The 16,037-nt window shown below is 39.7% G+C and overlaps 1 protein-coding gene across 1 annotated transcript; it reads right to left on the reverse strand.

The window, feature by feature from the left end:
• Positions 1 to 6,941: 6,941 nt before the first annotated feature.
• On the reverse strand, positions 6,942 to 15,795 carry LOC135481382 (proteasome subunit beta type-3). Its single transcript, XM_064761213.1, has 6 exons — positions 15,692 to 15,795; positions 13,683 to 13,867; positions 13,079 to 13,186; positions 11,656 to 11,833; positions 10,516 to 10,610; positions 6,942 to 7,805 (listed from the first exon to the last, which is right to left on the reverse strand). The coding sequence occupies exons 1-6, from the start codon at positions 15,692 to 15,694 to the stop codon at positions 7,757 to 7,759; spliced, it is 618 nt and encodes a 205-aa protein (XP_064617283.1). The 5' UTR covers positions 15,695 to 15,795; the 3' UTR covers positions 6,942 to 7,756.
• Positions 15,796 to 16,037: the final 242 nt, after the last annotated feature.

A 16,037-nucleotide genomic window follows, 5' to 3' on the forward strand; every position in this document is an offset into this window, starting at 1 on the left:
TCTTCTTTTCATGAGTAAATATATTAAAGTGGTCTCAAAATTCAACTTGCTCAGTAACGGTGCCCCTTTTTCAAACTATCTATGCTATACGTCTTTAACCTGAGCGGGATGGGTCAGGCCTATATTATGTATATACTAGTAAATATGTCTATAAACTTTACACCACTTCTTCATTAAATCGACTTACATTATTCACTTATATTACCTTTTTCAACAGAGCTGATTAGCAATAAGATCAGATTTTATGCTCGTATACAGAGGGCCTAAACACAATGTTCCACACAATCTTGCTTTCACTTCTTAAGCACATGGGTGGCAAAAAAGGTAATAAAAAAGGTGTTTAGGTTTAATTGTGGAGGCATTTAACATGTGGAGGTCACAAAAATATTTTTTGTCTGGGAATCCCAAACATGTAAGATATCTATACATAAAGCAACTTCAAACCTCCACGCATACCCACTTCCACTTTTTTAACGTCATCATCTAATCATGTATAAAAAGTAGGTACTTAGCTTGTCCTGCTGTGGAATTAATTGTCTTCGCTCATATCAGTATTTAAGGAAGGTCTGTAAAAGTATGCAACATTTAAGTATAAAGCATTGCAGTAATGTTGAAAATGACATTAAGCCGTGGCAAAGAAACAGATCTCTCACAAGACCTACAATCACTCTACTGAAAACTAAACCACTATTGTACTCCAACCAATGTCACTGTTTTCATATAATAATGTAATAATTAATGTAACAGAAAAATAAAAACTGACAAAAAGACATCATGAACTGAACTTTCAATAAATAAATTTACTCGAGAGTAAAAACTAAATATTTCCATGGAACCACGTTACTATGGAAACAACGATACTAACGAGGGATACATGTCTACTCTGTTTACCTGAATTGTTCTACATGTGGTAAACATAATATTATAATGTACATGTATTTTGTGCACAGTCCATATCCTCAATGTGTGTCAGTCTGCAACTATAATGGTCCCAGACAACTTTCAGAAACATATGACTCATAGCCAACTTCTGAAATTGGAAGTCTTGTCCTACGCCTAAGTATTATAGTTATGTACTTCAGGTTACACGTCAGTGTGTGTGCAGAGTTATCCACCCTGTCTGCAACATGGGGGAGGGTGGGGGTGGGGGGGGGGGCGTCTCTGGCCTGTTTTCGCTCTCTTCCTGTTGTGTTATTGGACTGCGTTTGGCATTGTGCATTGTGAACGAAAATACAGTTCTACCTTACTGATACACGGTACACGGTCATCTCGATTGTGGTTTTATCGCTGTAGTATCGCGAGCCCTCCTACCTCAATTGGCGCTGATATTATTATAATGGAGTGGCTTTCTGTATGCCACAATCTTACCAAATTCACAAACCCCACTTCTGTGTAGGGCCCTTGGCTGAATTGAACACTGCAAGTACGTGTAGTTCGACTTAGTTACAGGTGAGTCTTCACTAGGTCAATCACTGAAATCTCTCAGGCTCAGCACATATCTTCAGTCACATGCCATGTTGTTCCTGTAGAAATCCAAGTGTGATTGTCATCAGAGGTGCACACTTAAACTGGATAATCTATTTTGGCCACAGCAACGTCTTTGTTCAAGCACTTCATTGGTTGAAACGTGCTACGTTTCAACCGATGAAAAGTGGCGGAGGCAACAAGAGATGAAAGAATATGACCTGAAAAGCTTGCTTAACATGTTTCTGGTCACTATTCTTAGATCGAACTATCCCATGTAACTTATCCATAGCGTACAGTGAAATGGTTTACTGTTGGTAAATATTTTACTAATTTAAAAAGTTATCTGGCATGGAATTTATTAGCTTGTATTATTACTGTTCAGTAAATGTACAAATAACTTCTCACACAAATCATCAATAAATTATGCTTATTCATTTACTTTAGTCACTGGGCATGGTGCATGAAGTTTTGGACGTGTCGTCTTGATCAGTTAATCAGACGAACAGACACAACAACACTGCAGTTTTTAAGTGTGATTTCCTTAGCGGTCTTTCTCACTTGTGTCGAGGGCAGCGCTACCAAACTTTAATTTTACGCGCGCAACAGTGTAATGAAAGTGCTACAAGCGTTCAGTGCCTAAACAAAACAAAATCTGAGTCGTCTTTTAAACTTGAAAGGCCTAGGGTGTAAACTAAAAACACGAAGGAAAATTTGAAAATTCTAATTTTTAGACGCTTTCTACAACAGAAAAAAATGCAGCAAATTCACGTAAAACTGAACAATGACTGTTATATATCCGACCTCTGATGATGGTCGATATGAAGGTAGGGACAATGCAGCCCAGCGTCTCATTCGGACTGTCACCTTTATTCATCTGCATACTCTCTAAGACAAAAAGGAACAGGTGACGTCAAACAAATCTGTCACGTGATATCTCTTCCGTAATGAGAATTTAGTACATAGTAAGTAATTTAAGTACACGATATAATATGCAAACACAACATCCCTCCTCCTCTTTAGATTTAGAAATTATCTCTGATTTAGTTTATAAAACAGGAGTGGAGTATTCAATATTCAAAGCAATGGAATAAAATCAAATTAATTACGTTACAATATCTATCTGATATTTGAAAACTGGAATAAAGATATTTCTTAGCTCAGTAAAACACAATTAATATTTGGATGAAATTCAACAAAACACTTCAGTATAATACAATTGAAACACATGTATAAGAAATCATTAATCATGCATAAACTATTGAATGCGCCCGCTTAAAAGGTTACAATCTAATTGATTTTGTACATTTTAATACATGTGGAAATCTTTAAAACGATTGGGTTGTTATCGGGCGTTGAAGAACAACTACTTGGTCAGTAACGACGTCGGGTAGTTGCGTTTCAGAGAAGTCGTCTAACTCATCGTGTGCCATCGGGTTGCCCTTTACTTGGCCAGTGAATTTGCGAACTTTACTTGAATTTCGCAGCAGTACTTTGTTGTTGTCAGAAAGGAGAATCAACTGGTTACCTGAGATATGAATTACTTTGAACGGTTCCGGACCAAAATGAGGCGATAGCATGTTATGCTTCGGTTGTCCCACTAGTACTTTGTCACCTATCTTGATTTTGCACTTGGCAGGACGACGTTTCTGATCGGTGTATTCTTTAGATTGGCGTTTATATTCACCATCGCGTTTGCGCATCTTTGCTACTTTTGCTTTCGACGGCTTTCGGGTTTTGTCATTATTTTCCGTTGACAGCAGACCGTTGCGAACAACGTGGTTGAACAAGAGCAATGAAGGGGCAACCTCTATCGCAGAATGCGGGGTGTTTCGGTAGGCAAACAGGTACTCTAGCAAGGAGTCTTGCCACGGGTTGTTTTGAATTTGGGCTTTCTTCGGAGCACCTTTGAGATTTCTGTTGAACCTCTCTACCTCTCCATTGGCAGAAGGCCAAAGGGGGGGGGGGGGGTAACTCTGCGGTGTTCAATACGATTCTCATTCATGAAAGTACTTAATTCATCTGAAATGAATTGTGGCCCATTATCTGAGGTCAAGATTTTCGAAAGTCCATAAGCAGCAAAAAGCGACTTCAAATATCTGACGATTCCACAGAGATCATTTGCAATATGATCCCATGGGCGTTTTTGCCATTTTTGTCGATTTCAACGGTTCAGGTCATGGCTCTGGAACATTAGTTTGACAGGCGTGACAGTTTGACACTAATGTGACAATTTCTGTGTCCATGTTTGGCCACCATACCTTTTCTGGGACTCGTTGCTTCATTTTAACTATGCCCACGTGACCTTCGTGAGCGAGTTTCAGTGTGGTCACTACACGGCATCATGATTCGGTTTCCACGGGGGATAGCATTACCCTGTACAGATAGCTCGTGTGTGCAAAATCTGAATACATTCTCACAGTGTATTCAGCTCAGGATCAAAGGCAGATTCGGTATCAATCTGTTCTAAGGTCATTGACGTGAGAACAGATGATTTTGCCACGAGGCAGATGTAATCCTCTATATTTCTTGATTTGCAATTTTCTTCGAAAGTTGCAGTCGTGAAAGTGAATCGGCAACGTTTTGTGGCCCTGGTTTGTACACCACTTTGAAGCTGTACAGTTGCAAGCGGAGTGACCAACGTTCAATGCGAGTAGGTAGTCTGGATGTCGGGCTGTATATGATCTCAAACGGTCTGTGATCAGTAACGAACTCAAACTCTATGCCATAAAGATACAGATGGAACCTTTCACATCCAACAGCATGGGTCTCCCGTTCCCTTTGAGAGTAACGTTCTGTGTCAGTCAATGCACGACTTCCGTATGTCAAACCATGGTCAGAGTTTTTTTGACTCAGGACGGCACCTAATCCGTAAGGGCTTGCATCGATAATCAGTTGCGATTCTGAGGCAGGGTTGTAGAATGCCATTACTTGATCACTCGTCAGCTTCGATTTCAGATGATCAAACGTTTTTTGATGTTCTGATGTTCACGACCATGTAGATTTATTTCTGGCCAGATCTTGAAGCGGGGCGGTAATTGTACTGTGGTCGGAAATGAACTGAGCAACGTAGTTTGTGAGGCCTAGAAAACTGCGAAGGTTTGGAGACGTTTTCTGGCTCGCGAGTGTTTTGAATCGAAAACACTTTGGATTCTGTCGGGGAAATTCCCTTCGCCCAAATAACGTGACCCATGAAAATCAATTCACTTGCACCGAAGATTCATTTGTCCTTGTTCAAAATCAAACCGGAAGCACGCACTTTGTTGAAAACTGCGCGTAAACGGGCATCGTGTTCGTCGCGTGTAGATCCGAAAACTATGATGTCATCGGAGAGAATTCGCGCGCCTTCGCATGTCGGCTATGATTTGTTGGATACAGTGTTGATAGCATTCTGATGCACTTTTCAAACCGAACATAAGGCGTTTGTAGCGAAAAAGACCACGTTGTGTGACAAAGGTGGTTATCTCGCGAGATTACGGGGCAAGTTCGAATTGATGGTAGCCATCTTCAATTCGAGCTTCGAAAAGCTTCGCGCCGTGCATGTCTTGTATTACCTCATCCACGGTGGGAAATGGGTGTCTCTCGCGCATCACGGCACGGTTCGCACTGCGCATGTCTACACATATACGCTGAATGCTGTGTCGAAAGATGCGGGAAGGTCCTCTTCGATTTCCTCGGTGAGCGTATCCAAAATTTCTTGAACAGTAGGTCCACTAAGATGAAGCAGAAGTGCTCTCTTCTGCATGTTGTATGTAACACAAGACGCGTCGAGGTAGTATCTGAATGATTTGGTCCATGTGTCCCATCGTTGTGCAACACCATTAGTACGTGGGTCAAATGCTTGAATTGGAGAACGCCATTGTTATATGTCCGACCTCCGATGATGGTCGACATGAAGGTAGGGACAATGAAGACCAGCGTCTCATTCAGACTGCCATCTTTATTCATCTGCATACTCTCTACGACAAAAGAGAACAGGTGATGTCAAGCAAACCTGTCACGTGATATCTCGTGCGTAATGAGCATTTAATATATAGTAAATGATTTAAGTACACAATATAGTATGCAAACACAACGATGACCCCTCGGTCAGATGAAGCTGACCCCATTTTGACGACAACCTCGGTCATTCCACAAGAAATGAAGAATTAATTTCTGCGGAAAATACCCATCGAATTCGTGATAATTGAATTAACATGTAAGCAAACATATACTATACGGACATCAGTAACCTTTTCCGGAATCTGGTTCTTGACTTTTAGGCGGAATTTGACCGTTCTATGGCAAAGATAAATCGATGTCTTCTTTAAAGTTCTGTGATTGGTGAGTTAATCTCGTGAAGTCTTGGACTGGCGCGTGATCAAGCGAGCGAGGGCATGATTCTCAAGACTGACTAAGCGAGAACAATAGAGTTTCATATCCCTCATATCCTTTAATCCTAGGTCTCCCAAAGTTGGGGATATATCTTGAGAATATTAAGGCTACATTTCCAAAGGACGAGCGTATATCACAGAAAAACACCTCTCATTCGACAGAGCAATTCTGTAAGACGGATCAGAAGCTAGAGACCACGTGATCTCCTTAGTCCTCCGATCCTGTAGCCGTTGGATTTGTCTAATTTTCAGCTTTCAAGACAGTCTGAGTATTTCTGCAGAACTGTTGTGATGTTATTTTGTACAAGTAGGCCTTACCGGTCGCTAGCGAAGTGACAAAAAGTGACCCTTTCACCAATGCTTTAACATTGGGCGGCCATTGTGTTTTACGCAAGAAAGGGTGGTCACGTGACCTCCAACTTCCGACCCGTCTTACAGAATGGAATTCAAACTTAACAATGCAAAATCCTCTGCTTGATTATTGTTAAACATTAACCTTAAGAATTTCTCGCTTATACGATTTTGTACGGGAGGAGGAAACCGGCGTACCCAGAATAAAACATTTGGCGAAATGTTGGCAAGGTCAACCATAACGACTACGTCCTATCGAACTTCATGCAAGACAACGCAAGAAAACACTGTACACCGCTGAGTCATAACCAAAGGCCCGGGAGCAACAGAAACAGGCAAATCTAAAAGATTTCCTGTCTGAGAACGGGACTGAAACCACATCTTGTATGACCTAGCTATAAAAAAAAATATCTTCGGACAGAGACGCCTTGACATAAATACACAGCTGAAGCAGGCACAAATAACGGTTTCTGTTTGCCGATGCCGCCTGGCGACATTTCTGGAATAAAGAAACCACATTACTACAACTGTAATGTTCGTGAATGGGGTTTAACTCAGGTTGTCACCCGGCGTTTAATTATGGTAAAACGAAAGTACATTCATTTATTTATTTGTTTCTTCTTTTCTTGTTATAGTGGAAGGAAAACAGGCAATGCACGGGTGGAAACCCACGACCATCAAGAAAATTAATATACTGTAACACACCAGTCACAATGACAACAAATTAAAATAAAGTTTTAAAAACACATTGAATAATTTTAAATACATGTATTTATTCCATGTTTGACTATATACAGAGAATGACAGCTGATTGTGAGAATATTCCGGGTTCAAGACCAACGGGCAGTTACAGCTTTATTTGTATGAACACTCAACAGGTCACATGTTTCCCTCGTAACAGCCTTACAACCGGCATGTTGAAATCAGACAGAGCACATATCTCTATACAGTGACGTCAAAACCGACATGACCAAGAAACCCTGCAATCTGTTATTACTTAAACAAGTCTGTTGCAATGTCTTCTTTGTTGTCTCCTTTACACTTGCTAAGGTAAGTTATTAAATTTCAAACTAGTGACAATGTGTCAAAGCAATTGGGCACTTCATGTCAGACAGCACCAAAGTGCAAAGATGACTGCAATGAAATCATACAAAACACGAAGATGGTGTTCCAGAATTGTGATGTATGGACATAAATTTGCCTTCACAAATGTTTCCTTAGGTGACTGTTAGATAGCAGAGGGGAAAGGTCTTATTTCTTTGAGTTTGCCTCCACATAAGACTAAGCAATTCAATCAGTAACAGATGTTAACCGCCAATTTAGCAGCCTGTTTATCACGACAACAATCATGACAAGACTGAAGTCCACATATCATCATGTTTATTTTGACTTCTTATCTGGTCTGTAAGGAAATTTGATAGCACTCATTTCTTTCAAACATAGCCTTGAAATGTTCAGGACAGACTCATAATCATCGTCTGGCTTATCTGCAGAAATGTCTAACAATGGTTGATGAACTGGAAAATGGCTGGAAACAGGAACAGGAAAATGGCGGCATGAAAGAGCCATTAGTCCATTCGAGCCTTCAGCGTTCTTGTAGTTACCTTGTCTTGTTCACTGGAGAAGGAGAGAGAAAAGAAGAACACACATGATAATAAAACGATATTTGGGAAAAACAACTCTGACATGACCCCCAAAAATATATCTGACATTAACAAGTGCAAACAGCTGCGACACTACACCAAAATGGTTTAAATCTCGTCTCGCACTCAGGGCCATTGGTAAGTGAATTGTCAATGTTAACATACGGGATGTCCTACAAAAACAACCAACCAAACAACAGAAAGAATGAATGAATGATTATGGCTTAATGACACATGGGCAATATTTCAGCCATATTGTGGCCAGAACAGGGTGAAAACACAAGACTATTCAGGTTTTAAATATGGTAGTGAGAACATCAAAAACGAAACAAAAATGTTTGAACATGTTCAAAATCAGATAGAAAACACCAAAACAGTTGTAACTCGAAAACCAGCATATTTCAAAAATAGTACATCTAGAAAACTATACGTTTATAGCTTTTATCTATAAATATTTATGATAATTAAAATTTATATTTTATGATATAGGCCAATGGCCCTCAAATACTTTATGACTACATTGCCAGCGATGCTGTTAAATAAGTCATATATAGAGTTGACTGTAGAATTTTTTGCGAACATGGGCAAAGTCTACACAGTCAACCAGGATTTTTGATGCCGTATTGGGCATCACATCCAACACACTCTGGGGCAGAGCCCCCATCAAGAATAAAATTGAGAGACAAGAATGCCCAATACGACACCTCGTTAAAACTACTTGATCTCTACGAGACATACCATGAGTATACAAATTTAAGCCAATGAAAGGGTGAAAACTATGCAATTTATTATTGAACTGAAGGTTAAATTCACCCTGCCAAAGGCGATGAATATATTTAAGAATATTCGTTCGAATATAAGTATATGGGCTTTTAATTTTTAATATGGATTTATTTAGGGCATCCTTTGCTGCCCTGTCTATGAGTTTCCACAGATACCAATGTGACTCTGTAACCAACAGAATATAATATCTTTACCTTTCTGAATCAGTTTTCAATGTAAGGCTAATATTTCAAGTATAAATGGATATTACATTTACTGTGCTGTATTGCCAAAAGGCAGGACAGAGAGTCTCTACATATCATAACCTTCTGGACAACTGTGTTTCCATGGATACCAATATGACCAACAAAAGTATCTTTACCTCTTTTAATTAGCCTTCTATGCAAGGCCAAAACTTAAAGATTTAATGGATTTTTAAATTTATTGTTCTGTATTGCAAAAGGAAGAAGAGAGAGTCACTACATATCACTGTCTTCTGAGTATGCCCAGAAGAAACATATGAAAAGGCCAGGCAGACAAGGAGAGGAGACTCACTGGTCTGAGACAGTCGCAGACGCAACCCAACGCAGAGTCTCACACACCTTGGTGATGAACAGGATCCAACATTTTAACATACCACTTCCTTGCAGAACCACAAATGATGGACCCATAGTCCAATTTAGACCTCACCAGAGAACAATATTGACTGAGTAAAACAAATCGGTCAGCACCTTAATCGGTGCTAGACATGACCTTAATAACATGTAGAGCCCAAACAACAGAAAGGGTGACATATAGAGCCGCTTGATGAAACCAGAAAGTGGAAAATGATAAAAGAAAAATGACAGGACATAAAAACCAAATATCTATCTTTAAATCCTAAATCCTACAAAATGAACAAATTGTCTATCGACTTGACCGGAGCTTAAGGAAGCTCAAACATACTGTACACCTTAAGGAAGCTCAACCATACTGTACACCTTAAGGAAGCTCGACCATACTGTACACCTTAAGGAAGCTCAAACATACTGTACACCTTAAGGAAGCTCGACCATACTGTACACCTTAAGGAAGCTCGAACATACTGTACACCTTAAGGAAGCTCGACCATACTGTACACCTTAAGGAAGCTCGAACATACTGTACACCTTAAGGAAGCTCGAACATACTGTACACCTTAAGGAAGCTCGAACATACTGTACACAGCACAACCCACAAATGACCCACCATTTCCACCTACTTGTTACTTGAAAAAAACTTTAAGGTGAAATTTAAAGAGTTTTTGAAGAAATTTAATTCAGAAACACCATTTTTTTGCAAAAAATTTCAGGGCATTATGATAATTTACTCCAGAAAAAAAACAACAATTGTATTGTTCTGTCATTAAGGGGATACAAGGGGTGTTTTAGGGGTGAGCTGACAAAAGTGCAAACAGGGAATAAAAACTCAAAATCCAACTTTCTATTTTGTTTGATATTAATGTTTTTATGATTTTCCTGTTTTTCAAGGCTTTCCAATCAGGTAAATATGTCTTCAAGTTTTATTTCATTTTCACACTCTCCTATGACGTTTCAAAAAAGATATATTCTGCCCATAAAACAACAACTAAAATTGATGTGGCCTTAATAGCACACATAATTTATTTATTTATTTGATTGGTGTTTTACGCCGTACTCAAGAATATTTCACTTATACGACGGCGGCCAGCATTATGGTGGGTGGAAACCGGGCACAGCCCGGGGGAAACCCACGACCATCCACAGGTTGCTGACAGACCTTCCCACTTACGGCTGGAGAGGAAGACAGCATGAGCTGGACTTGAACTCACAGAGACCGCATTGGTGAGAGGCTCCTGGGTCATTACGCTGCGCTAGCGCGCTAACGGACTGAGCCACAGAACACATAACAGCCTGACTACTCACATGATGTGAACTATGGCCCCCCAACCAGACACTGCATCTCTGTCCACAGCATTTAACAATGCCTGGGATATCGTCTCAAAAAGATCATCTGGCTCCTATCATGAAATAAAAACAGTTACCACAGATGACCAGTGTGTGACAACAACAAAGTTAACCCAATGTACACATTATGTACTTCTTGTATATATAAAACAAACCATTCATGTCAATAAACTTTTCTAATTTAGGTGTGCGGATCCAATATTAAAAATATAGAATGTTTTATATCCTTCAAGGCTTTGGGAACATCTAAAGCTCTTCAAACGACAAAGTCTGCATTAAAAGCAAAGAAACTCTATTACAAGATCATTATCATACATTAACGTGAAAAACAAATTAGGAAATACTTTCTTTTTTTCACAACTTTCTTTTGTAATTTTGAGTAGGTGAAAGCCTGATTAACTGATGTTTTGTGTCGTACTGAAGCATAGTGAATGAGTCATGATTACTTGGAGTTTAACGTCAAACTTAAAGTCATATGACAACAAGAGTCATTAAGTCTATGTACATGTACTGTGTCTCCTTGTCGGAGGGCATGACCATCCTGCCTAGGTGCTGCCGCCCCTAAGGTATAATGCCGAAAACACTAGACATGAGACCCACCAGTCACATTATACTGACCCCGTGCCAAGCAAAGTTTGCTTGCTTTAACATTTTTATAACATTGCCGGGTGCCAAGCGAGGCAGCAACAAGTACAAGTTTCAAAGTCTTTGGTATGACCGGACCTGGGTTTGATCTACTGAAGAATACACTGTTTTTATGACAGAAGTGTGCTGTATTGGTGGTGGGACACTGGAGCCTTTGGGAAACAAGTACACTGTACTAGGTATCAGACTAACCTTTATGTAATGTGAATGTTTTCTGAGGCTTTGGTCCAAACCATTTGCTAGGATGCTGAATTGCTTAATTTTGATCTTTGTCTTTAGAGGGACAGAGAATTAGTGGAGATTTCCTGGGTTATCTAACACACCAGTTACCTATCATTCTGTATCCCTTTCAGCATTAAGCCCCATTGTAACTCGTTTGCTTTTGAGTTAAAGCTCATTTATAGTGAGGTGATTCACAGGACACTGTTTTCATTGTATTGAGGAGAATCATACCAAATTGGGCTCCCAGAGAGATTCACACATGCCGTACATCTGCTCTGAACACGTCCCACTGACGACAAAGTCATCCGTCACCATTGGGCAGCCAATCAAATCCATGGAGGCTATGTATGGAGCATGAGTCTTAGGGTCAAGACCTGCTATAACGGGCTCAGCAAAGTATGGTCCAAACCTGAAATATATCGCATACTTGAATTACTTTTACATCATTTTCATAATAATTGTATGCACAAACTCCGCTGAAAAAAAGTGTTTTAGAGATCAAAGTTACAACTTCCTCTATTGAAGTCATAAGTGTGACCTGATGCAGGATTGATCCTGGATCTACGCCTCCGGCGCTCTACCAACTGAGCCATCATCAGTAGCTCTCTACTGGCTTGACTGTACCTTAATTTATTCATTAATTTGATAGTTGTTTAAATCATACTCAAGTATTTTTTACCTCCATGGTGGAAGTGCATGGTCGTTTTTACTTTATGAGTAGGGAGAACTGCAGTTCCTGGGGTATGTGTGTATGTATGTATGTATGTATGTATGTATGCTTGGAGTTTAATGTTGTACTTAACAATTTTTCAGTCATACGACGAGGAGTCATTGCGTGTGTGTACATACACTATGTCTTCTTGACATGACATGCCACCCAGTCACATCATACTGACACCAGACCAACCAGTCATGTTTCTTTACCTCTTAGTGCTGAATGCCTTGCAAAATAGCAGTGAGTACCATTTTTAAAGTCTTTGGTATGACCTGACCAGAGTTTGATCATGTTTTCTCCCGACATAGAGGTGGTCACGCTAAGCTTGAGGCCACCGAAGCGGTCAACTTCCTGGGGTAAACTGGAGTACCCAGGCAAGTTTCTGATGAAGTTTCAAATGGCTCATTGGCACACTTGCAGTGGGAATATGTTGTTACAAAAATCCCTTCCTTTCTGTTTCTGTATCTTCTAGCCTTTAAAATTTATTCGTTGAAAAAGTTAAGACTTTAAATGAAGCATTTACTTTGCTGATTAACACAAAGCAGAGATATAATTCTCAGCTATTAAACCTATACTTGACAGCCACTGGGGCCAGCAGAATGGAACACAATGATACTTTGCACAGTGATACATGTACAAGAAAGAATGAATTCTTGTACATGTATCACTGTGCAAAGTACGACGTTACTCATGCTGACAGAATATAATAACTACTCTTTCATGAAAAGGAACTGACTAAGAGATATACATGTATGTATGTCCAGTCCCTCTTCTTGAAGTTTTCCTTCTCATCAGGAAAGGTAGTCCATTTATCTATCATGCTCTTTGTTCTGATGCTTTCTCACAATATTCACTTAACAAGACTTAATGAGCACAAACAGCAAGTTTTAATGTAGTTTGTAACCATCCACACTAAACTGATACCATGTAACATCTTACCTCCTTTCATATAGCAAATTGGACACCATGCTCATGAAGGTCTTCGGTTTTATCCTCCGATTTTCTCGCAATTCATAGAGATTTAATCTGAACTTTAGGCGTTGAGAACTACAAAAAGAAAGACAATGAACATTTAACTGACTCTTCCTCTATCCACATGCATGCCAGTGTTTTGTTAGGTTTTGTGACAGCTGACAAACCAAAATATTACGATATTTGTATGGGTTTTAACATCACTTTCACAGCTTGCTTTCACAACTAAATGTAATATAATAGTCAAATAAAAACAGTATTTTAACTGCTAATTTATTTATTTGACTTCTTAACATTATTAAATGCTAACAGTTTTAGTGATAGTGCTGTTCAGTTTCAAGCAACACAGTTTCAGTACCTCCTTGGCTGAACAGGCGCGTCTTTACCCAAGCCAGTGTAATGGGGAGAAACCTTCAAAATGTTTTCACCCAACCAACTTAAAAGGGTCAACAAAATCATTAAAACTCAAAAACATGCAAATGCTCTTTCTCTTCCAAACTGCCACAAAAGTATACCCCCAAAGAAAACTGTGTACATGAATCACAAATTACAACGCGTAACTACAACTTACACTGTCTGAACATCTGTGGCCAAACCAGCAAGGCCGATATACAGACGTGGTCCCATCTCAAAGATCTTGTCAAAGTCTGTACTGATGGTCTGAGCTTGGACTCCAAACCTTCGATCAGAGGCAATGGCAACACAGTTCTTCCCCTTCATGGCTATGATAGCCGCACCGTTATAGTCCATAATACTCTGTCACCAAACACAAGATTAATAAGAATAAGCATGAAAATCATTAGTCAGAATTTTCTGTTCAGAACTTACAGCAGATATTGTGATAAGCCGAACTGTCGAATGGCATGCTGCAGTTCTTGTCAGAAGTAGCTCCATTTAGATTAATGGAACAACATTTCAGAAATTTCAGGCTGTGGAATCACGGCCACGGTCGCCACATTAGTACAAGACTACTCTGACGCTAAGTTTGGCAACATTTTTATTCGGCTACTGAAGACCCAAACCAACGCCAGAGCAAGCTCCATTCCAAAACCTGTGGTAGTTACCTATCCTTGTCAAATATTACAAGGCTGGCAGTACATCGAGTTGCCATGAGCATTACCAAAGAATCTCCAGATGATGCGGCTTTGAAAATAAATAATCGACATTGTGCTTACAATAAATCTGCATATGAAAGGTTAAGGAACATGTGATTCCAAGTTTACAGCCTGGAAGACGCAGATTCAGTGCGGTATTTTAAAATTCTCGCATTCAGTCCATCACCACCTATCTGAGTCTCATTAAGTCAACCTCTCATCTCCTTGAGTTCACGCAGGTTGAGACGAGACAGGGTGGGAGCTAAAAGGCATGGTTTTACAGCAGCTGCTGACGGCTCCATTGGGCCGACAGACCTGGCTATGTGAGATTGATATTCAGTCACCTGGAATACGTTGACTAGGCTTATTCAACCCAGAAAAAAAATCTTGTTTTTTTTAGTGTAGGTATGGTTGGGTGTCATTAGCATGGACCTCATTGAGATAGGTTCCATCGAGTTGAACTTCAGTTCTGCGGCAATTTTTTGGAGAGGCAGGATGGACACAGTGTTACAATGCATGCCAAAATTTTAAGTTAACACACCGAGTCCATCTAGATGGAGCTTATCCAACTTACGTGGTCTACCTGGTCTCTCAAAAACATTACTATTATCATTCAGAATGGAATTATATTGTGTAACGTGCTACAACAACAGCGTCAATCTAATCTGATCTTTTTTTCACTATTTAATCTGAAAACAAATTCAGAAAATAAATACATTACACCCACTGTGGCCGTATGCTGTCTGTCACCATTCTGACCACTTGCAAAAACCACGAAGATTGAAGCAGTTTGTGCCATCTGACGTCAAGGGGAGTGAACCAGCCAAATGGACGAGTAGATTTGCTGAGTGTTACTATAATGATTGCCAAAGCTATTTTCTCCCTTGAACGGCCTTATTTTTTTCTTCGCTCACATCAATCATGTGAATAGCACGTATGATTTTCAGACTGAGATGACCGCCGTAGTGGGTATGGTGTCTGAAAAAAATAATTTTTTTTATGAATTTGTGCGTTTGTCATGCATCGTTTTTGGAGAGTTGATTATGAGGACCACTTGGTTGACATGGATTTACGCTAGGAAAGTCATAAAGCGCAAGTGAAGATGTGATAAATGTGATTTATCGTCGACATGACAGATTAGAAGCACTTTCTCCTCGTAACTCTCCCAACATTTCGTGTTGGTCGACTTCAGAGTTACATTCCGCAATCAACCGAGTCCATCTAGATGGACTAAACACTGATAGAATATAACACACACACAGTGATATGCAGGGGCTTATGTCTCATACACATCATTTAAACAAACAAACAAAAAAATTTATTACACACACGAACACAAGATAGGCATAGTCTGCAGTGTCATGGTTTCCATCAAATTCAACAACAACAACAACAAAAGCACACGTCTATAATGCCTCGCAAGTGCACATACTCGTTGCGTTTGAGATCTGAACAACATGGGAGATTACAAACTAGTTAAACTCACCATGATGATGCCTTAGTTTCACGTCCAATCAAAGATTAGACTTAATTCCTGTTACTGTCAGTGTCAAGCGGCTTTTCACACCGCTTTCTTTTCTGCGAAATCATGCACTGGGTAGCTTATTTCCTCCAAAACCTAAAGAGTTCCCTGACACAAAATACAAAGATTGTCTCCCTTAGACAGCTTATCAGTATGACTGATCGAACCTATTCGCTATTCCCCCCCCCCCCCCCCGCCAACAATCCCCTGTCAGTCAGTTTGTTTTTAGGATATGAACATGATGTTACATGGATATATAGATTATGACTTTGTATCCTATGCTGCCTGATCTGTTTATTTTATTGACACT

This window comes from Liolophura sinensis, unplaced genomic scaffold, assembly GCF_032854445.1.
Source record: "Liolophura sinensis isolate JHLJ2023 unplaced genomic scaffold, CUHK_Ljap_v2 scaffold_33, whole genome shotgun sequence".
In the NCBI taxonomy this organism is placed as follows: Eukaryota; Metazoa; Mollusca; class Polyplacophora; order Chitonida; family Chitonidae; genus Liolophura; species Liolophura sinensis.

Excerpts from the sequence above, each read along its gene's own strand:
- LOC135481382 (XM_064761213.1), bottom strand. Across the intron at positions 13,187-13,682 it reads GCCACAGATGTTCAGACAGT|TTCTCAACGCCTAAAGTTCA; the intron begins GTAAGTTGTAGT and ends TTCTTTTTGTAG. Across the intron at positions 7,806-10,515 it reads GGGGCCATAGTTCACATCAT|TGAACAAGACAAGGTAACTA; the intron begins GTGAGTAGTCAG and ends CTCCTTCTCCAG.